We start from the raw sequence: 23,684 nt of genomic DNA on the forward strand, positions 1-23,684 counted from the left end.
AATCCAAATTGGAAAAGAAGAAGTAAAACTCTCACTATTTGCAGATGACATGATCCTCTACATAGAAAACCCTAAAGACTCCACCAGAAAATTAATAGAACTAATCAATGATTATAGTAAAGTTGCAGGATATAAAATCAACACACAGAAATCCCTTGCATTCCTATACACTAATAATGAGAAAACAGAAAGAGAAATTAAGGAAACAATTCCATTCACCATTGCAACGGAAAGAATAAAATACTTAGGAATATATCTACCTAAAGAAACTAAAGACCTATATATAGAAAACTATAAAACACTGGTGAAAGAAATCAAAGAGGACACTAATAGATGGAGAAATATACCATGTTCATGGATTGGAAGAATCAATATAGTGAAAATGAGTATACTACCCAAAGCAATTTATAGATTCAATGCAATCCCCATCAAGCTACCAACAGTATTCTTCACAGAGCTAGAACAAATAATTTCACAATTTGTATGGAAATACAAAAAACCTCGAATAGCCAAAGCTATCTTGAGAAAGAAGAATGGAATTGGAGGAATCACCCTACCTGACTTCAGGATCTATTACAAAGCCACAGTTATCAAGACAGTATGGTACTGGCACAAAGACAGAAATATTGATCAATGGAACAAAATAGAAAGCCCAGAGATAAATCCACGCACATATGGACACCTTATCTTTGACAAAGGAGGCAAGAATATACAATGGATTAAAGACAATCTCTTTAACAAGTGGTGCTGGGAAATCTGGTCAACCACTTGTAAAAGAATGAAACTAGAACACTTTCTAACACCATACACAAAAATAAACTCAAAATGGATTAAAGATCTCAACGTAAGACTAGAAACTATAAAACTCCTAGAGGAGAACATAGGCAAAACACTCTCCAACATACATCACAGCAGGATCCTCTATGACCCACCTCCCAGAATATTGGAAATAAAAGCAAAAATAAACAAATGGGACCTAATTAAACTTAAAAGCTTCTGCACATCAAAGGAAACTATTAGCAATGTGAAAAGGCAGCCTTCAGAATGGGAGAAAATAATAGCAAATGAAGCAACTGACAAACAACTAATCTCAAAAATATACAAGCAACTCCTACAGCTCAACTCCAGAAAAATAAATGACCCAATCAAAAGATGGGCCAAAGAACTAAATAGACATTTCTCCAAAGAAGACATACAGATGGCTAACAAACACATGAAAAGATGCTCAACATCACTCATTATTAGAGAAATGCAAATCAAAACCACTATGAGGTACCATTTCACACCAGTCAGAATGGCTGTGATCCAAAAGTCTACAAGCAATAAATGCTGGAGAGGGTGTGGAGAAAAGGGAACCCTCTTACACTGTTGGTGGGAATGCAAACTAGTATAGCCACTATGGAGAACAGTGTGGAGATTCCTTAAAAAACTGGAAATGGAACTGCCTTATGATCCAGCAATCCCACTGCTGGGCATACACACTGAGGAAACCAGAAGGGAAAGAGACACGTGTACCCCAATGTTCATCGCAGCACTGTTTATAATAGCCAGGACATGGAAGCAACCTAGATGTCCATCAGCAGATGAATGGATAAGAAAGCAGTGGTACATATACACAATGGAGTATTACTCAGCCATTAAAAAGAATACATTTGAATCAGTTCTAATGAGGTGGATGAAACTGGAACCTATTATACAGAGTGAAGTAAGCCAGAAAGAAAAACACCAATACAGTATACTAACGCATATATATGGAATTTAGAAAGATGGTAACAATAACCCTGTGTACAAGACAGCAAAAGAGACACTGATGTATAGATCAGTCTTATGGACTCTGTGGGAGAGGGAGAGGGTGGGGAGATTTGGGAGAATGGCATTGGTACATGTATAATAGCATGTATGAAACGAGTTGCCAGTCCAGGTTCGATGCACGATACTGGATGCTTGGGGCTGGTGCACTGGGACGACCTAGAGGGAGGGTATGGGGAGGGAGGAGGGAGGAGGGTTCAGGATGGGGAGCACGGGTATACCTGTGGCAGATTCATTTTGATGTTTGGCAAAACTAATACAATATTGTAAAGTTTAAAAATAAAATAAAATTTTTAAAAAAAAGAAATCAAGATCTGAGTTCTAGGTGCAAATCCATTCTTTTTAATGCACTTTTCTTAATGTTACATCTCACCATAAAAAGTGAAGAATGAGAAAGGAAGAAAATCTTTTGTGTTTAAATTATCACAATCCCTCTGAAATTTCTCTCAGTAACAATGGGAAGCCAATACTCAGGTTCTCTTACATAATTCTTCTGTCCTTTGGATACATATATGTAGCAAGGTGGTTAGGGGCACAGCCTCTAGTCACTTTGGGTTTAATGTTAGACTCTACTACTTCTTCACTGTGTGATCTAGTCAAATCGCTCAACCTCTCTGAGCCTCACTTTACTCATCTGCTAATGGCAAAAAGACAACACCCACTATCAGAGAGTAACGGTGAAGCTCAAATAAGATAACACTGGTAAGTGACTCAGCACAGACTCTGGCTCAGTAAAGCACATGACTATAATTAAACGTAAAAAAGATCAAGGTCTTATCCTGCCTCTTCTTCCCACTCCCTTTTCTCCAGGCTAAATCAGTCCAGCTGTTCCTCTAGAGGGGGCTTTCCTCAGGGCCGCATCCAAGTTCTTTAATCTTTTTATTTCCTTTCTCTGGGACCATTTCCACATTCTCCCTGTCACACTGCTTGTTGATGGTCCACCCCCTCTCCCCCCAACCCCGTAAGAGCAAGAAGGATTCAATTGGAGAGTATCAATACCCATGAAATGTAACATATGTTAATTTGGACATAGGACTTCTGATTTTAATTTAGCAAGAGAAATGGTGTTTTCCATATTCCATTTAATTTGAGTTCTGAGCTAAAGCAAGTATTTTCCAGTGAAAAACTATGGGCATTATGAAAAGTCGTGTCTTGAAAAGAAAAATTATGAGGCTTTTCTGGAGCCTGTTTCAACTGCTCAGCTATGATGTAAGCTGGGAGAGAATGGACACTATCTTTATTAGTATCAGTTCTATTTTAGACACAAAAGAACTAATGCTAGGTGTTAATAATTCCTCTAAAAGGCAGTCTTCTAGGAACTAATGCCCAAGATAAAATTGGCAGTTGTAATAAAACAAGATCACTTTAAGAAGGAAGCCAGTAGCTTTGTCTCTTACATTATATAGTGAATTTTATGCACTTCTGTGCCTGATTCTCTCAGGAGACAAGTTTCTGTGGGTTTATAAGAAGAAATTAGGTGGGACTTAAATAGTTACTCAGGAACCAAGTGGCATCAAAGATGTGGCACTGGCAAAAAAAAACTACCTAGTCAAATTTAGGTGGTATGCCTTAAGGAGAGGACCAAGAAGTGAAAAGAGAAGGAAAGTTTATATTCAACCCCTGAAGAGGTTCTGAAGCATCCTTCAGTTAGAAACTATAAACTGACAGGTAAACACCTTTCTCATGTTCCATGATGAAAATATGTTTTAAAATATAACTCATTTAAAAATATTTACTTTTAAAATATTTATTTACTTGGCTGCACTGGGTCTTAGCTGGGGACATGGGACCTTTGATCTTCACTGTGGCATGAGGGCTCTTTCAGATGTGGCATTCGGACTCTAAGATGCAGCATGTGGACTCTAGTTCTCTGACCAGGGATCGAACCTGGGCCCCCTGAACTGGGAGCGTGTAGTCTTAGCCACTGGACCACCAGGGAAATCCCTGAAGATCTTATATTAGGGGAAAAGCGGGCTACTTATCAGGCTTCCCAGGTGGCACTAGCGGTAAAGAACTCATCTGCCAATGGAGGAGACATAAGAGACTCAGGAAGATTCCCTGGAGGAGGGCATGGCAACCCACTCCAGTATTCTTGTCTGGGAAAGCCCATGGACAAAGGAATCTGGTGGGCTATAATCCACAGGGTTGCAAAGAGTCCGACATGACTGAAGCGACTTGGCACTAATTTTCTTCATAACATTTTGTTACTCCTGCAAAGTTAAAAGGATTACATAAACATGATTCATCAAGTGATAAGCCTAAATTTAATTTTGTAAGACTTTTGGAAAGGTGCACCTTTTCCAAAGGACTTGCTATAGCTGTACTCTGTAATAAAATTGAGAGTTTTAACTTTGCTTCTGGCAAATTCTTGCTTTTAATTAATTTAGCACTTTCCTCAGCCATAGACAGCTTCTAAATTATAGCTGCATAATGCAAGGACTTTAAAGCCAGCCTGCCTGAGGTTAAATTCTGGCCCTGCTAAATGTGAGATCTTGAACAAAATAGAATTGCTGTGAGCATTAACTAATTTATATGTAAAGTATTTAAAACAGTGTTCATTTAAAAGTAGGCTCTTGATAAATAATAGCATGTCAAATATTAGTAATATTATCATGGCCCAGTTTGTATGTGCAAAGTCAATATCCTAAAACACAGCCACCCAAACAAACACTGCTTCTTTGTAAAGATGGTGTCCAAGTTTCATGCTGGGATTCGAGTGATAAACAAGCTTAAACTGAATGTTGTGCATGCATGCTCAGTCGCTCCATTCTGTCTCTTTCTGAACCCACGGACTATAGCCCGCCAGGCTCCTCTGTCTATGGCATTAATCTGGCAAGAATACTAGAGTGAGTTGCCATTTCTTCCTCCAGGGGATCTTCCAACCCAGGGATCAAACCCCGGGCTCCTGTATTGGCAGGCGGATTCTTACCAATGAGCCACCTGGGAAGCCCTTGAATGTTGAGCAGATAGTGGGAAAATGCCTTTCTTGGTTACGGTGATAGAAGCAGGACTGGGTCTTGTGTACTGGCCAAGCAGACAGGAAAAGAGAGAAAGAGAAGGGGTCCTGGGTATCCCCAGTCCCAGAAACCCCTAACGGAGCCAGCCATGGGGTGGGAGGAGATCCTGTTAAGGTCTTGGCTGGGCGGAGGTAGTCAGCTGTCCCTAAAGGATGTTGTGAGGTTGGTGTTTATAACGCTGTGCCATCCTTCATGGAGAATAAGTGACTGGTTTCCTATCATTTTATTATTTCATGTGCGCACATAAGGGCGCGTGTGTATGTGTGGCAAGTCCTGGTATCTATAATCTTTTCTCAGATACTCTACTTCCTCATGCTTAGCTTTTTAAAAAACTTTTTATTTTGTATCGGAGTATAGCTGATTAACAATGTTGTGATAGTTTCAGGTGAACAGCAAAGGAACTCACGCTTAGCTTTCTTATTTCTATCCTTGTGGGATCATCTTTCAGGGAAGAGACTGACGTTGCTGGGATGGGAGAGCAGCGAATACTCTGTATTCTCCCATAAAGAAGGGCAGGGTGACTGAAAGCTGCTTCTCAAATGGTGACTGTTGCCACTGGTGCCCATACCTTAAGGTCTCTGCTATTTGTGATGGTAGGCATTAATTACAGTAGCCACCATTTATATGCCTTTATAATGCAAAATTCCTTATTCTACATGTATCCTCTCACATAATCTGTACAACAATCTTATAAATAAAGCATTATAATCATTCCCATTTTACAGATTACAAAATTGAGGCTTAGTAGGCTTCCCTGGTAGCTCAGAAGGTTAAGAATCTGCCTGCAATGCAGAAGTCCTGGGTTTGATCCCCGGGTTGCGAAAATCCCCTGGAGGAGGGCATGGCAACCCACTCCAGTATTCTTGCCTGGAGAATCCCATGGACAGAGGACCCTGGTGGGCTACAGTCCATGGGGTCGCAAAGAATCAGACACGACTGAACGACTAAGCACAGCCCAACAGCAAGATTAAGTCACCTACCCAGGTGACACAAATAGTAAGTGATGGGGGCAACATTCAGTCCCAGACCATGTGACTGCAAGCTTTGAGTTCCGAATCATCCCAAACAGCCTCCCTTCTAAGGTTCTGCCTGAACTTGTTATCTGCTTATATCCAACTTCTCCAAATGGAATAATCCTTTTTAAGCAGTATTTTAGAGAGGGTGGACAATATTGATAATAAGAACTTGTGGCTCCTATATCACCCAACACTCTTCTCTATACACCTAAATAGTCTTAATTTCCATTTTCCTACAATGGTGCCATACACTACTCTTATGCCTTCATGACTTACACTCACACAAGCAAAACTTATTTATTCTTCATACTGGTAAATTTGAAAAGTCATTATTAATGAGCTTTATAGGTCATATGAAATGTAACTGGACCACTTTTAGAACTTCAGTTCAGTTCAGTTCAGTCGCTCAGTCGTGTCCAACTATTTGCGACCCCATGAATTGCAGCACGCCAGGCCTCCCTGTCCATCACCAACTCCTGGAGTTCACTCAGACTCACGCCCATTGAGTTGGTGATGCCATCCAGCCATCTCATCCTCTGTTGTCCCCTTCTCCTCCTGCCCCCAATCCCTCCCAGCATCAGAGTCTTTTCCAATGAGTCAACTCTTCACATGAGGTGGCCAAAGTACTCGAGTTTCAGCTTTAGCATCATTCCTTCCAAAGAACACCCAGGGCTGATCTCCTTTAGGATGGACTGGTTGGATCTCCTTGCAGTCCAAGGGACTCTCAAGAGTCTTCTCCAATACCACAGTTCAAAAGCATCAATTCTTCGGCACTCAGCCTTCTTCATAGTCCAACTCTCACATCCATACATGACCACTGGAAAAACCATAGCCTTGACTAGATGGACCTTTGTTGGCAAAGTAATGTCTCTGCTTTTGAATATGCTATCTAGGTTGGACATAACTTTCCTTCCAAGGAGTAAGCGTCTTTTAATTTCATGGCTGCAGTCACCATCTGCAGTGATTTTGGAGCCCCAAAAATAAAGTCTGACACTGTTTCCATTGTTTCCCCACCTATTTCCATGAAGTGATGGAACCAGATGCCATGTTTAGATGTCCCTAACCTATAGCAACTAGAAACAAAAAGAAGTCGAGGGTTCCACAGTGACAAGAAGTGCCTTCAACACTGCAGGAGGAAAGATCCTGCCCTGCAGTTGATCACGTGGTCAGGCTCACAACCCAGGTCTGCTAGGCACCACTTAAGGAAGCGACTTCACCTCTCCAGGCACCACTTTCTCAACTGTACACGGAGATGATAAGTTGATGTCCTTAAGATCTCACTGACATTTGGAGATTATTTCAACCCTGTTCCTTTCCTGCTGAGGTATTGAATCTCTTATGACCATCTTTCTAGGGTTTCTGTCAATGTTTTGAGTGGCAGGAGTAGCTGAGATGTTTGAGAAGAATTATTAGAGCACCCTACAGGTTGGGTGAACCAAATGACCACGAGATCATCCCTTCTTTCTCTGATGGAATTTTCACAGGGTTGGTGGCTGCCATAGGAAAGGGGCTGGAGGTTACTGTTTACAGAGTCTTTATTTCAGCCAAATCAACAACAAAGCACAGTTCCCTTGGGTTTTGAGATCTGGAAATCCCTTTTTCACACACAGCCCTGTACTGGATATTTTAATGCAGGACTCTGGATCAGAAATGGATTCCCAAGTCCTGGCAGATGGTCCCAGGAACAGTGCTTGCTGATCTGGTTTCAGTGAATTCTATTAAACACCCCACCCTCATCTATTAAACACCCCAGCCTCATCAGTAGTTCTTTTCAAAATAGCCATTATGTGGGGTAAGAAAATTTACCAGTACTGAGGTACATAAATTTCAACGTGAGGATTTCAACCTGACTTCTCAGGTTTTGTAAAAGAAATATTTGCAATTTTGTGCTTCTTTTCCCCTTCTAAGAGTGCTTACAAGTGGAGTCTAGAAAATGGGAAGTAGAAAAGCAGTGATCTTAGAATGTAGATGATAAAATGATTAGTGAGGGGACAAAGGAACAAGCAGAGAATTGGAAACAATGATTTCAAAAGAGGTGATGATATGTGGTATGAAATTTATTACTTGAAGGAAATCCAGTCAAAAGGAAAAAGATGGTAAAGAAAAACCCAGAGGCCTGGTCTCTGAGTCTCAACCAAAAGTGAAGTGAAGTGAAGTGAAAGTCATGTCCACGACTCTTTGCAACCCCATGGACTATACAGTCCATGGAATTCTCCAGGTCAGAATTCTGGAGTGGGTAGCTGTTCCCTTCTCCAGGGGATCTTCCCAACCCAGGGACTGAACCCAGGTCTGCTGCACTGCAGGCGGATTCTTTACCAGCTGAGTCACAAGCACTCCTAAAAGTATTCTTAGAACACCTATAAGTAACATATACACCCACACACACACACAGCGCCAAGTGAAGGGAGTTATAAAAAAAATCATATGAAATTTTATCTATTAAGAGATGATGTATCCTTTTTTGGAGCACTTAAGGAAGGAATTTCAGCCAGATCTCAGTATGAGGAACAGGTATGCTTCTCCCAAACATCTGTTTGATTTTTCTTACAAAGACTGTGACTCCTGATTCCCTCCTTTTTATGGTCACTATCTCAGAACAAAATTTAGTCACTGTAAAGACTGTATAGTATACATTTCTGTACGCTTTATTTTTTCCTATCCTACTTTCCTTTTCCCTTCATAATAATCCTTTAATAATCCCTTCTTTGATTATTTACATTTATTCTTATAAGCATCTACAAAATATTTTGTGAGAGGATGTAGATATATACATAGATACCTATGTATAGAGACAGGTACACAGAAGTAGACGTAGATTAAGGAGTTAAGGGCTATGAGAGGCCTCTGTGCTTATTTGTAGATGGTCCTCTCTCTATTTATATATGGTGGCACCAACATCACAAAAATTAGTGAGAAACTTTCAAATAATTTTGGCTTGAGACCAACTTAAAAAGAACAATCGGTAGAAGCTACTTGTGAAATTTGAGCTTTAGGGATGTGACATCGTGGTAAGGGCAGTATTGGTTCATCCCTAACCTGGATCCCCTATGGGGGAATGAGCTAGGAGATGAGGTTTGGAAAAAAGCTCAAAGACTTTGGAAAAACTGGGAATATAGGTTCATCTCTTTAATAACAACACTTGGGATTCAGGCACAAGGTGTTCATTTCTCTGTTCACAACTGATTCTGAGGATCCAGCACTACAGTTCCAAAGGAATTACTTTCCAGAAGCACTGTCTTCCCACTGTAGGCTCATACACACAGGCATCCAGGAAAGACTTTGCAAAACAAACAGTGATGTCTTACAAGGACTGGGAGACAACTGCCAGGTATGACTCATGAGTATACCACACAAATAGAACCTTTTGTGGCCAAGATGTCAAAGCCAGCAAATGTTCTGCTTTTGGGTCATGCTCAAGGATTCTTCCAGGTGGACCAGACTCTGCTTTGAGTTGGGCATGACCATGAGTAAATGGCCTTCAAGAGATGCAATGCCTACCCTAAGACCATTGATTTCTGAACTTCTCATCTGGTCTTGGGCTAAGCAAGCATATCATGGGTGGACTGCAATGCTTGTCAATAAACAGCAATCGAAACAGCCGAGCAATCACAACGCTGCAGATGCCACCTGAAAGTGAGATCCGGGAAGCACTGCAATGCTTGTCAATCATTGATGAGCTGCCTTAGAATCATCAAAGTTGAGGGGAGCTGCAACAGTGCTGATTTCTGGGTATGACTGACTCCAATCCTACTGCTGCTGCTGCTGCTGCTAAGTCGCATCTGACTCTGTGCGACCCCATAGATGGCAGCCCACCAGGCTCCCCCGTCCCTGGGATTCTCCAGGCAAGAACACTGGAGTGGATTGCCATTTCCTTCTCCAATGTATGAAAGGGAAAAGTGAAAGTGAAGTAGCTCAGTCGTGTCCGACTCTTAGCGACCCCATGGACTGCAGCCTACCAGGCTCCTCCGTCCATGGGATTTTCCAGGCAAGAGTACTGGAGTGGGGTGCCATTGCCTTCTCTGCCACTAAATCAGTATATTTGATTTAAAAATGTTAATATTTGCCCCATGCCTTATCCAGTAACTAATAAACCCTTTTTTAAAAATTAGTTTTTTAATTGAAGTACTGTGGCTTCGCAGGTGACACAGTGGTAAAGTTGGCCTGCCAGGGCAAGAAATACAGGAGTTCAATCCCTGGGTTGGGAAGATGCCCTGCAGGAGGAAATGCAGCCCACTCCAGTATTCCTGCTTGGAAAATGCCATGGACAGAGGAGCCTGGCAGGCTATAGTCCATGGGGTTGCGAAGAGTCGGACACAAGTGAGCAACTAACACACACACACAAACACATAAAAGTATAGTTGATTTATAATGTATACTCTGGATACTATTGGAGAAGGGAATGGCAACCCACTCCAGTATTCTTGCCTGGGAAATTCCATGGACAGTGGAGCCTGGTGGGCTACAGTCTGAAAATGAAAGTGAAGTCGGTCAGTCATGTCCGATTCTCTGCGACCCCATGGACTGTAGCCTACCAGGCTCCTCCGTCCATGGCATTTTCCAGGCAAGAGTACTGGAGTGGGTTGCCATTTCCTTCTCCAGGGGATCTTCCTGACCCAGGGATCGAATCTGGGTCTGCCGCATTGCAGGCAGATGCTTTAGCATCTGAGCCACCGGGAAAGCTGGGCTACAGTCTATGGGGCTGCAAAGAGTTGCACAGGACTGGGCAACTAACATGTACATGGATGCTATTTATAACCTGAAACCAAACTGGGGTAGGAAAAAGAAGAAATGAGAATCCCAATTTTTAAATCCCATGTAAAACATCCCATGTAAAACTTACTGCCATCGGGCTTTATCCTTCAGGGAATTTTTCCTTGAGCTGCTCCCTTCACTGGAGCTGTCCTCCTCCTCTGTCTCCAGACTTCGACTGCAGCTCCTGATGATCTGAAAGATGCTGTTGACAGTGGACTCCTTCTCTGAATTCTTTAAGCCATTCTGTCCCACTCGTTGTAAGAAATTATCTTGTCCACTATAATCGGCTACAAACTACAGAGAAATATATTGAGGATTTGTTATTGCAGCTTCACATACTACATCTAAATAACCTACTTGGCTAGAGAAATAAAATCATAACAGTCATAAATAATGGCATTTGTGCCTATTTTATTGGGGGAAAACCAACCTCCAGGAAAAACATTTTTTCCTTTCACCACATGAAATACCAAAACTTACTCTTGTTTCCACTAAGACAACTTCAGTCCCTCTAGGAATCAACACTTCACTTCCAGTTTATAACACAAAAAGCAATATTATTTCAAGGTTCCCTAGGGAGAAGATTAGCCACTTTACAGAGGAAGGACAGAGTTATTTTATTCCTGTAGTGAGAATTGAGAAAAACCATGACAGAAATCTATTATTCTATGGAACCAGATAAAATTACTGGGGCCCAAGGAAATGATCAAGGAGGGGGGACATTTTGCTTTATTTCCCATACATCTTAACAGTAACACAGAGGCTTCCTGGTGATTTATAAGCTCTTATTGTCTGTATTTGTAACCAGGGAAGTATCTCCCATCAGAGGTCAGAGGGATGGCTAGGCCATGAGATATGGAGTTCCCTACTTCTGAGATGTGAGGCAGCCAGTGCGGGGACAGTTTGGGAGGCTTGCTTTAAGCTTTCCCCTTCATTTCTTTCACTTTTTTTTGGCTATTTAGTCGCTAAGTCGTGTCTGACTCTTTTTGACCCATGGGCTGTAGCCTGCCAGGCTCCTCTGTTCATGGGATTTTTTCAGGCAATAACATTGGAGTGGGTAGTTACTTCCTCCGCCAGGGGATCTTCCCAACCCAGGGATTGAACTTGCGTCTCCTGCACTGCAGGCAGATTCTTTACCGCTGAACCACTGGGGAAGTCCCTCCTTGCACTTTATGGCCCTCTCACAAGCCAGGGAGATAGAAGCCAGTAATGCTGCCAGCACCTGTCAGGGGCTCTAAGTCCCCCTGATACCAAGTAATTCTTTTGCTCCCAGGGGACCTGGAAGAGGCTGCAGTTTTAGGAGAGTCTTCCCACTGTCACCAAGAAGGGGTGTGAATGAGGGTGAGAGAGAGAGAGAGAGAAGGAGAGAGGGGGAGAGTGTGTATGTGTAAGGTCAACAGTGGGTGCCGGCACCATGGTGAGAATGACTTTAGATTTAGGTATGGGACTTCCGGGCATGGGACTCCTCAAATTTCTCCATAAAGTCTCCCACCTTTCAATCCCTTCTTTCATTTCTAAATACCATATAGAGAGGTGTCTGTATATTCTGTTTCTCAGTGCCTCTTCTCTGCACTGCCCAACACTCTGAGTCCAAGCTCATGTGGTCCTTCCCATGCTGGGGGTTGGGAATGAGCAGCAATGGGCTGAGGACAGCATGATCAGGAGCCCAGAGCACATCCTTGGAGGATACACCAGATTCCCAGAATGGAGGAAAAGAAGGCAGCACTGACTTCCCCTCAGTCTTTCTTCCACTGACCCCAAAAAGTTACTACCCTCATCTGACTTCTTATATCCCCTTCACCCATTTGCACCTAACAAGAGAGGAAAATCCCATCAACCTTAAGAAAAAACACCAAGAAAAACAACACCATTTGTACGTTGCCCCATTAAAGCTAACTTAATATAAAGCCCAACAGTGGTAGTTGGCCTTCTTTTCTTTGGAATGTTCACAATCTAGTGAAAGTGAAACTGTCAGCTGCTCAGTCATGTCCGACTCTTTGTGACCCCATGGGCTGTAGCCTGCCAGGCTCCTCTGTCCATGGAATTCTCCAGACAACAATACTGGAGTGGGTTGCCATTCCCTTCTCCAGGGGATCTTCCCAATCTAGGAATCGAACCCAGGTCTCCTGCATTGCCGGCAGATTCTTTACCGTCTGAGCCACCAGGGCAGCCCCCAAGGATCTGTTAGTCAACGCAACTGTGACAATGGATAACCCTGGCCTCAGAGATGTCTCTCTTCTGGCTTCAGTGTGTGACAAGCCAGGAGGCAACAATGACTCTTCAGATCATGAGAGTTTTAAAAGGTCTCACCTCCAGAGTTTCTTCCTGCGAATTGTACCTCGGGCAAAGCTTCATGAGGCCAGAGGCTCCGTCCAGCACCTCACAGAGCTCCTTCAGAAACACCCCGCAGAAGGGAACCACCTTGCAGCCGGGGATGTGCAGCGCTCGGGTCACCACCTTCCTGTACTCGCAGGAAGACTCGTGCTGGGCCATGGCGTCCTTCAGGCTCCTCATGGTCTCCAGATCAGACTGGTCCATAAACTGCCACATTTTTAAAACTTTTCTTGACCTATGGCAAGTCAGGGACATTGTTTTTAGGCCAAAGGGGAAATAATATCGTTTACAGTAAACAGCTTAAATTCTGTATGAAATTCATTTCTGCTTATGTTTTCTTTCTGTTTTAATATTTATTCGGGATTCACATTGCCACCTACTTCCCCAAATGATGTGAATATTACTTTAATAAATTGAAACACGGAATTAAACAGAGATATATACAAAAACACACATTGTGGGGGAGTTAAATTCAGAAGGTGGGCACTGAACTTATTCTGGTTTCCCAAAAGGGAAACCTGATGGGTAATATGGTTTTTACAAATATTCATGGAGGATCAGTCACAGAAAATGTGTTCCATCCACTCCTCTTGATCTTTTAAACATAACCGGATGAGGCCAGTCCTGCAGTGACGCCCACAAAGCCTGTTTTGGCCTCTCCTATTGAATTTCTTCAACTGACATTAAGTCACTGGCCTGTCTTGAGAGATCTTATCTTAAAGTATTATTTGCAGAACAGGATGTTAAATGAGAGTCTTCCTATGTTTAAATTGCTGCTAAGAACAACAGCTGACATTGAACCCCACCTTCTGAAGTGAGGCAGCGTGTTGTCACCAGGAGACTCAGAGTGTTCTCCCTGCAGAGGTTTCCCACCGTGCATCAACAGAGAGCTGGGTCTGAGCAGCCAAGCGGGGACTTCTTTGCAGAGGGCTGTCAGGACATGGTAAGTGAGAAGGAGGAGATCTCCCCAAGTTCAGGGGCTTCAGGGAACTTCATGGAGAGGCTGGCCCGTGTCCTGGCAGCTTGTTGATCATGTGGACTGCCTGGTGTGTGACTTCCTGGGAAAGTGTAAGGACGAGAGGCTGGCTGGGGCCGCGGGATGGCTAGTGAGGGGGAAGGATCCGGTGAGTGAGCTTTGCATCTCTAGAGCCTGGGTGGGCAAAGTGCTGGGGCTTTCTTTGAGTCTGGAATGGACCCTGAGAGGCAGCAGGGCTTGAGTTATCTTGAAAGGCTTCCCTCCAAATAAGGGGGCCCTAGTGGAAAGAGTCTGTAAGGGTAGGCCTTTCAGAACTAGATGCTGTGGGGGAGGACTGAGTAGTGGGCCAGGCTGGGGGTGTACCACCCCTCTCCAGGTGATGGTACAGGGGGTTGCTTTCGGACAGAAATTGGGGGGAGTTAGGACGGAGGAGCCTAGTAGGCTGCAGTCCGTGGTGTCGCTAAGAGTCAGACACGACTGAGCGACTTCACTTTCACTTTTCACTTTTATGCACTGGAGAGGGAAATGGCAACCCACTCCAGTGTTCTTGCCTGGAGAATCCCAGGAATGGGGGAGCCTGCTGGGCTGCCATCTATGGGGTCGCACAGAGTTGGACACGACTGAGGCAACTTAGCAGCAGCAGGGCAGGTAAGTAGGAAGTGACCCTGAAAACACCCCACATGGCTCTCTGTGAGGTCACCAAAGCCAGATCACAGTGGCCCCAGTCAAGTTAGACTGGCTCCCTTTACCCCTCCTCCCTTCTTCTCTCCTATCCTGCCCATGTTTTCTGCAGGAACCCTGAGCTAGAGACAGAGGGACAGAAAGATAAATTATATCTTCCCACCCTACTGCAGCTTTCTGAGACTGGTAGGGCTGTGAAACTGGGGAAAGGGTGAAGCTTTTCTTTGTTTTTTCTTCCTTCCCAGGTGGCACTAGTGGTAAAGAACCAACCTGCCTGCCAGTGCAGGAGACATCAGAGACACAGGTTTGATCCCTGGGTTGGGAAGATCCCCTGGAGGAGGGCATGACAACCCACTCCAGTGTTCTTGCCTGGAGAATCTCATGGACAGAGGAGCCTGGCGGGATACAGTCCATGGGGTCACAAAGAGTCAGACACGACTGAAGTGACTTTGCAGCAGCAGGAGTGTGGCATACAGGATCTCAGTTTCCTGACCAGGGATTGAACCCATGTCCCAAGCAGTGGAAGTGTGGAGTGCTAACCACTGGACCATCAGGGAAGTCCCTTTACTTCTTTTTTGAAGTTTTAAATGAAAACTTGAAGCTCTGATTTATATCAGACTGGATTAAAAAATCATTAGGTAATACCTAAGACATCCAAAAGACATCAAAAAGTACAACACGACACACACTCACGCATCAACCTCTCAGTTTAAAAAAATAAAGCATTGATAATATGGCTGAGGCCCCAGAACTCCTCCGTGGACACACTCCCCTCCCTTCCTCACCGCCAGGGACCACGTCTGCAACTTTATTGCGCTCCTTCCCTGACACTTCCTCATACTTTCTCAACCTGGGCAGATACTGCTAAGCAGTTTGTACAATTGTTTGTGCATTTTAGACTTTATACAAATGGTGTCACACTGAGGGCAACCTGCCACAACCATCGTGTGGCACTGCCATACGATTCTGGGGGTCACTAGCGCTCAAGGGCATAGGCGAAGGAGACGGCTTACTAACTACACAAGTGACCGGGAAAGACACGGGGGGCCCACGGTACAGTCCAGAGTTCGGGGGAAAACAGCCAGTTGGCAGGTTTGAAAGACAGTGAGGTCAGAAAAATAAATTGTCTCCTGATTTCACCCCACTGGGTTCGACTTGTCCTACAACCAGTTCCTTATAAGGTGGTGAGAATCCATCTGGGGGCATGGAATGGAGGTTTAAATAAATGAAGTGAACACATGAATGAGACTTGGTTCTCATTATCTGATCATCCTTTTTTTTCAGGAGTCATGATATGTGGGTGGGGCAAGAGACAAACCTTAGTAAAGAGCAGTGGTGTTTTGTTAGACTGAGAACTGATGCTTTTAAAAAAGAAACTTTACTTCTTTTCATGATTAAAAAGGTATGCCCATTGTAGATGATCTCAAAAATACCAAAAATATAGAAAATCCACTCACGGCTCTTCCAACCACAGACAACAGTAGGAATATTTCCTTCCAGTACTTATCCTATTTGTGTCTGTCTGGTCTAAATATTTTATACATTTTGTTGTATAAATATTGCTGAAGTTATTAAGTATGGACAGCTTTGTTCCCAGGTAGTTTTATATATTGTATGTATACATTGTATGTCCTATGACATTAAAATTATTATAAACATTGTTTTTGGTGATTAAATAATACTCCAGTATGTGGATGCATCATGTTATTGCCTTCATTTTTCTATTATTGTTCATTGGGTTATTTTATTTTATTATTTTAAAATCGAGGTGTCCTTGACATTTGGGTTATTTTATATTGACATTAAAACTGAGTAAATATTGCTGCCTGTAAATCTTTGTACTTCTACTCGTTTCCTATAAGCAGCTGAGAATTTAGTTTGAGGAAGCCAAATGTACAAAGGTGACAGGAAAGCAGTCACTTCACAATAAGGTTGTGCCCCCTTCTCCTCTAATTGTTTTAAAAATTAAAAAAATTCAGTTATCTTGATGCAGTTCAATTACTTGTAATCTAAATACTTTCAAACTTGAAAGTGCACATGTGAGCTCTTCTTCCACAATCATTCCATCATGAGGACATCTAGTAACTTACCTCCTGTATCTACTGTTCTGGCTGACGAACTATTAAACCTGGTAGTTTTACCCATCTATTTGTAAAGACTAATTCAGCCTTAAGCCAAATATAGGAGTGTGAAACTAGGTGGCAATGGGTTTGGGGTGGCCAGGAATCAGTGGTAAGGTTTAGCTGCTTTGACATTATTTCTCATCTAAGAAAGAATTACCTGGCTCTATAGACTTCCTCTGTGTCTCAGCTGGTAAAGAATTCACCTGCAATGCAGGAGACCTGGGTTCAATCCCTGCATTGGGAAGATCTGGAGAAGGGAAAGGCTACCCACTCCAGTATTTTGGCCTGGAGAATTCCATGGACTACAGCCCATGGGGTTGCAAAGAGTCAGACATGACTGAGCAACTTTCACTTTCACATGGACTTCTTGGATTTTGAATTTAAACTAAGTTGGGTCTAAAAGTCACATTTCCCCAAGGCCTCCATTGGTCATTATGAGGCTATTTTTTGCATCAAGAGACTCGCTAATATATGGTACGTGGCAGCCAACCTCCAAGATGGCCTCCAAAGATCCACACTTCCTGCTGCGGTGTGGTCCCCACCCACAGTGAGCCAGTGCTGGTCCTACATGATCAGTATAATACGGCAGAAGTGGACAGTGTGTGACTCCTGAGGCCAGGACGTAAAAAGCACCGAAGCTTCTGTCTTGCTCTTTCTATTTATTTATTTCTATTTATTTATTCATTTTTGGCAGCACTGGGTCTTTATTGCTGTGTGCAGGCTTCCTCTAGTTGTGGGGCTACTCCCCAGGTGTGGTGTGCAGGCTTCTCGCTGCAGTGGTTTGCCTTGTTGCAGAGCACAGGCTCTAGGCAATGGGTTTCAGTAATTGGGCTCAGGGGTTCAGTAGTTGCGGTGCACGGGCTCCAGAGTGCAAGGGTTCAACAGGTGTGGTGCATGGGCTCAGCTGCCCACTGGCAGGTAGGATCTTAGTTCCCAGACCAAGGATCAAACCCATGTCCGCTGCCTTGGCAGGCAGGTTCTTAACCCCTGGACCACCAGTGAAGTCCCTGCCTTGTTCTTTTGGATTGTTCACTTTGGAGGGAGCCAGCTGCCATGCTGTGAGGATGGTGACACCCAGAAGAGAGGACTCGAGGTCCCCAGACAACAGTCAGCACCAGTTTGCCAGTCAACCACGGAAGGATAAGCACCATTGTATGTTCGTGCTTAGTTGCTCAGTCAGTCCGACTCTTTGCAGCCCTAGCCCACAAGAGGGTCTGTAGCCCACCAGGTTCTTCCATCCGTGGGATTTTCCCAGCAAGAATACTCGAGAGGGTTGTCATCTCCTCTTTCGGGGGATCTTCCACACCCAGGGATCTCTTGTATCTCCTGCATTGCTGGTGGACTCTTTACTGCTGAGCCACCAGGGAAGCCCAAGCATCATTAAAACAGGACTATTTTATCAGTATATGATCTCTATTTTTTTAAAGAAAAATAATGCAGGGACTTCCCTGGTGGTCCAGCAGTTAAGAATCTGCCTTCCAATGCAGGGGACGTGGGTTTGATCCCTGCTTGGGCAACTAAGATCCCACATGCTGTGGGGTAACTAAGCCTGCATGTTGCAACTAGAGAGAAGCCAGCACACCACAATGAACGATCCTGCATGCTACAACTAAGATCTTGTGCAGCCAAATAAATAATATTAAAAAAGAAAAGTAGCGCAGATTGTAGAAAATTTATCACAAAGAGAACCAAATCACCTGCATATAGCCTTTTCTTCACCCAGTGCTTTTCTATTTTTCCTTCTTTTGAGCCATGCTTAGTGCATTTGTACGACCATTTTAAATGCCAAGGACATGATCATGTGAGTTTATTCTTAGTTGAGAAAGTTCAAAAGGACGAAAAAATTTCCAACTAAAAATTTTCCTCTCCACCCCCAATCCTGAACCCCTATGTCAGGCCTGGAGAAGCAAAGAAAAACCTTGAAATGTTATGAAGCGAGATCTATTTATAGATCTTCATTGGGAAGATGAATCTTAGACAACAACAACAGCAATGACAAGTTCTCTTTTTGAGCCTTACTACATGCCAGACGCACATACTCAACACTTTACACTGTCTCATTAAATCCTATGCAAAGGGATAGGTGCTTTTTATTATTGCCCCCATTTGCAGATGAAGAAACTGAAGCTTAATGAGGTCAAGTAACTAGATCACACAGCTGTTCCACAGGGGAGCCAGGATTTGATTCCCTGTTATTCTAACTCCACCATTTATCCTCTTCTTCCTCATACCACACTGCCACCACAAGAGTGAGGAGCAGCTATTTCATGCAGGGTAACTGATGCTTAAAGGGAATACAGCTGGAGGCTTTAATGATAGAATGCTGATCTTATTATTAGCTTGATGGAGAAGGTGTAAGAGGAAGATATCATAGAAGTTAAGGGCTGCTGCTGCTGCTGCTAAGTCGCTTCAGTCATGTCCGACTCTGTGTGACCCCATAGACGGCAGCCCACCAGGCTCCTCCATCCATGGGATTTTCCAGAAGTTAAGAGCACAGGCTCTGAAATCAAGGTGGCCTCCATTCACATCCTGGCCACACCAGGTGACCTTGGGTGAGTGACTTAATTTCTTCTTATCTTAGACGTTTCTTCTTTCATCCGGTGTGGAAATAATAATAGTATGTACCTCAAAAAATTGTTCTGACAATCGAAAGTTTTAATGCATGGAACACGCTTAGTCCAGTGCTTGACATGTAGTAAGTGTTCAATAAAAATGACAGCTAACATTATTCAGTGATATCATTATCAACATAAGCCACTGTCATTGGTGAGGGCAGTCAGTGGTTGGCAGCTTACAGTGCTGGGTAATTTGTAAGGCAGATCTGGGAAGAGACAGGTAACAGTGGGGCACACATGGCAGGAAGGGGAAAGGGGGGTCAGTGATGGTGTTGACAGAGTTAAGCAATCAGACACTCAGCCTGCCCAAGAGCATGGGGTCAGGGCAGACACAGCGGAGTAAGATCATGCCTGCTTAATTCTGCAGCACCTCTGAGGAACAGGAATTGTGGCACTAACACAGGTTAATATATTTCCCCCATATAGTCAGTACCAATTGCCTGCTGTTACTAAGTCGCTTCAGTCGTGTCCAACTCTGTGCGACCCCATAGACAGCAGCTCACCAGGCTCCCCCGTCCCTGGGATTCTCCAGGCAAGAACACTGGAGTGGGTTGCCATTTCCTTCTCCAATGCATGAAAGTGAAAAGTGAACATGAAGTCGCTCAGTTGTGTCCGACTCTTCGCGACCCCATGGACTACAGCCTACCAGGCTCCTCCGTCCATGGGATTTTCCAGGCAAGAGTACCAGAGTGGGGTGCCATTGCCTTCTCCAAATATGGTTACCTGGACAATTAATTCAGTGCCATTCAGCTGTTAAAAGGAAACCCCAGATAACCATATTCCACTGCCCATACCTGAGGCCGGCCAAGAACTCCATGACAGCATTGTAGTTGCCCATGTTCCAGCAGCATTTGGCCACATGAACCAAGTACGAGAAGACTTCCCGCTTCTCTTCCATGGAGCCCGCCGCGAGGATCAGCCACGTCACCCAGGAGCTCACCTGTAGATGCAGAGAGGGGCGTCCACTGAAACCAGGCCAGGGAAGCTTGACGCATTACTTTCTCATGAGAAAAATGTTGTTGTTTTTAAGCCAGTTTAGTATTAGGAAATGAAGGACCTGCCAAGAGACTGAATTGAAGCTCCAGCTCCATCAATGCTTTGCAATGGGATTAACCTCCCTGTTCGCTTCACCTTTAAAATGCAGCTGAAAGGTAATTCATATAATCCCTTTTCATCTATAAAATTCCATGCTGCTGCTGCTGCTGCTGCATCGCTTCAGTCATGTCTGACTCTGTGCGACCCCATAGACAGCAGCCCACTAGGCTCCTCTGTCCCTGGGATTCTCCAGGCAAGAACACTGGAGTGGGTTGCCATTTCCTTCTCCAATGCATGAAAGTGAAAAGTGAAAGGGAAGTCGCTCAGTCGTGCCCGACTCTTAGCGACCCTATGGACTGCAGCCCACCAGGCTCCTCCATCCATGGGATTTTCCAGGCATTCCATGAGACCATAGTAAAACAAGGCCTAAAGGTAATGAGGATTTAAATGTATTTGACTGATGGAGCAAGAAAGCACTTAGCACATGAACAAAAGTCCATTTGTCAAAGAGTACAATGCATAATATTAAACGAAAAAACACAAAAAACTTTTTGAACTATCTTACACAAATGCATTATTTATTATGCTCCTCAAATGACTAAATAATAGAACCAACATAGCACTTATGTTACTGTTCTAAGCACTTCATATATGTTAACTCATGTATCTCTCACAACAATCCTAAGAGTCAGGAACCATAATTATGCTCATTTTATAGATGAGGAAACTGAAGGACAGAGAGCCTAAGAGACTTGCTCAAAGTTCCCAACCAATAGGTGGCAAAGCCTGAAACTGAACTGAGGTGTGTGCCCCTGGTGGCTCAGAGGTAAAGAATCCATCTTAGCCAAGCAGGAGATACAAGAGATGCAGGTTACGGGAAGATCCCTTGAGGAAATGGCAACCCACTCCAGTATTCTTGCCTGAAAAATCACACTGAGAGAGGAGCCTGGCAGGCTACAGTTTATGGGGTAGCAAAGGGTTGAACACAATTGAGCACGCACACATGAAAAATGAAATATGTGTCCCCAAAGTGTCACTATTAACTATTCACTAAACACCTAATGTAGATACTGTTCTCCTCTAGGCTTAAATTTAGTCTAATGTGATTTGCCTTTCTACTACACAGACTGGAGTATCAATTCAGTTCAGTTCAGTAGCTCTGTCCGAGTCTTTTCGACCCTATGGACTGCAGCATGCCAGGCTTCCCTGTCCATCATCAACTCCCAGAGCTTACTCACACTCATGTCCATCTAGTCGGTGATGCCATCCAACCATCTCATCCTCTGTCCTCCCTTCTCCTCCCACCTTCAATCTTTCCCAGCATCAGAATATTTTCCAATGAGTCAGTTCTTCATATCGGGTGGCCAAAGTATTGGAGTTTCAGCTTCAGCATAATCCTTCCAATGAGTATTCAGGAATGATTTCATTTAGGATTAACTGGTTTGATCTCCTTGCAGTCCAAGAGACTCTCAAGAGTCTTCTTCAACAACACAGTTCAAAAGCATCAATTCTTTGGTGCTCAGCTTTCTTTATAGTCCAACTCTCATATCCATACATGACTACTGGAAAAACCATAGCTTTGACTAGACTGACCTTTGTTGGCAAAGTAGTCTCTGCTTTTTAATATGCTGTCTAGGTTGGTCATAGCTTTTCTTCCAAGGAACAAGCGTCTTTTACTTTCATGGCTGCAGTCACCATCTGCAGTGATTTTGGAGCCCCCCAAAATAAAGTGTGACACTGTTTCCATTCTTTCCCCATCTATTTGCCATGAAGTGATAGGACCAGATGCCATGATCTTAGTTTCCTGAATGTTGAGCTTTAAACCAATTTTTTCACTCTCCTCTTTCACTTTCATTAAAAGGCTCTTTAGTTCTTCTTCACTTTCTGCCATAAGGGTGGTATCAGCTGAATATCTGAGGTTATTGATATTTCTCCCAGCAATCTTGATTCCAGCTTGTGCTTCATCCAGCCCGGCATTTCATATGATGTACTCTGCATATAAGTTAAATAAGCAGGGTGACAATATACAGCCTTGACGTACTCCTTTCCTGATTTGGAACCAGTCTGTTGTTCCATGTCTGGTTCTAACTGTTGCTTCTTGACCTGCATACAGATTTCTCAGGAGGCAGGCAAGGTGGTCTGGCATTCCCATCTCTTTAAGAATTTTCCACAGTTTATTGTGATCCAAATGGTCAAATGCTTTGGTGTAATCAATAAAGCAGAAGTAGATGTTTTTCTGGAACTCTCCTGCTTTTTCGATGATCCAACGGATGTTGGCAATTTGGTCTCTGGTTCCTCTGCCTTTTCTAAATCCAGCTTGAACATCTGGAAGTTCATGGTTTACGGACTGTTGAAGCCTGGCTTGGAGAATTTGGGGTATTATTTTGCTAGTGTGTGAGATGAGTGCAATTGTGCAATAGTTCGAACATTCTTTGGCATTGCCTTTCTTTGGGATTGGAATGAAAACTGACCTTTTCTAGTCCTTTGGCCACTGTTGAGTTATCCAAATTTGCTGGCATATTGAGTGTAGCACTTTCACAGCATCACCTTTTAGGATTTGAAATAGTTCAACTGGAATTCCATCACCTCCACTTGCTTTGTTTGTAGTGATGCTTCCTAAGGCCCACTTGACTTTGCACTCCAGGAGGTCTGGCTCTAGGTGAGTGATCACACCATTGTGGTTATCTGGGTCATGAAGACCTTTTTTGTATAGTTCTTCTGTGTATTCTTGCCACCTCTTCTTAATATCTTATGCTTCTGTTAGGTCCATACAATTTCTGTCCTTTATTGAGCCCATCTTTGCATGAAATGTTCCCTTAGGTATCTCTAATTTTCTTGAAGAGATCTCTAGTCTTTCCCATTCTATTGTTTTCCTCTATTTCTTTGCATTGATCACTGAGGTAGGCTTTCTTATCGCTCCTTGCTGTTCTCGGGAACTCTGCATTCAAATGGGTATATCTTTCCTTTTCTCCTTTGCCTCATAACTTCTCTTCTCTTCTCAGCTATTTGTAAGGCCTCCTCAGACAACGACTTTGCCTTTTTGCATTTCTTTTTCTTGGGGATGATCTTGATCACTGCCTCCTGTACAATGTCACGAACCTCTGTCCACAGTTCTTCAGGCAATCTGTCTATCAGATATAATCCCTTGAATATATTTGTCACTTTTCCTGTATAATCATAAGGGATTTGATTTAGGTCATACCTGAATGGTCTTGTGGTTTTCCCTACTGTCTTCAATTTAAGTCTGAATTTGGCAATAAGGAGTTCATTGTCTGAGCCACAGTCAACTCCTGGTCTTGTTTTTGCTGACTGTATAGAGCTTCTCC

At 43.5% G+C, this 23,684-nt stretch overlaps 1 protein-coding gene and 1 long non-coding RNA gene across 3 annotated transcripts in view; one reads left to right on the forward strand and one right to left on the reverse strand.

The window, feature by feature from the left end:
• PLCE1 (phospholipase C epsilon 1) overlaps positions 1–23,684 on the reverse strand; it is a 372,454-nt gene that overhangs the window by 85,937 nt on the left and 262,833 nt on the right. For both annotated transcript variants that reach the window (XM_070363815.1, XM_070363814.1), the window contains exons 5-7: positions 20,118–20,263; positions 12,905–13,163; positions 10,683–10,888 (exon numbers count right to left, since the gene is read on the reverse strand). In XM_070363815.1, the coding sequence (XP_070219916.1) occupies positions 10,683–10,888; positions 12,905–13,163; positions 20,118–20,263 (611 nt within the window). The remainder of the gene's footprint in view (positions 1–10,682; positions 10,889–12,904; positions 13,164–20,117; positions 20,264–23,684) is intronic.
• LOC138985777 (uncharacterized) lies at positions 13,713–16,520 on the forward strand. The gene is made up of 3 exons (XR_011462732.1): positions 13,713–13,871; positions 14,424–14,552; positions 14,831–16,520. It is a non-coding gene; the product is annotated as an uncharacterized lncRNA (long non-coding RNA).

The sequence above is a fragment of the Bos mutus genome, chromosome 26 (assembly GCF_027580195.1).
Source record: "Bos mutus isolate GX-2022 chromosome 26, NWIPB_WYAK_1.1, whole genome shotgun sequence".
Lineage (NCBI taxonomy): Eukaryota > Metazoa > Chordata > Mammalia > Artiodactyla > Bovidae > Bos > Bos mutus.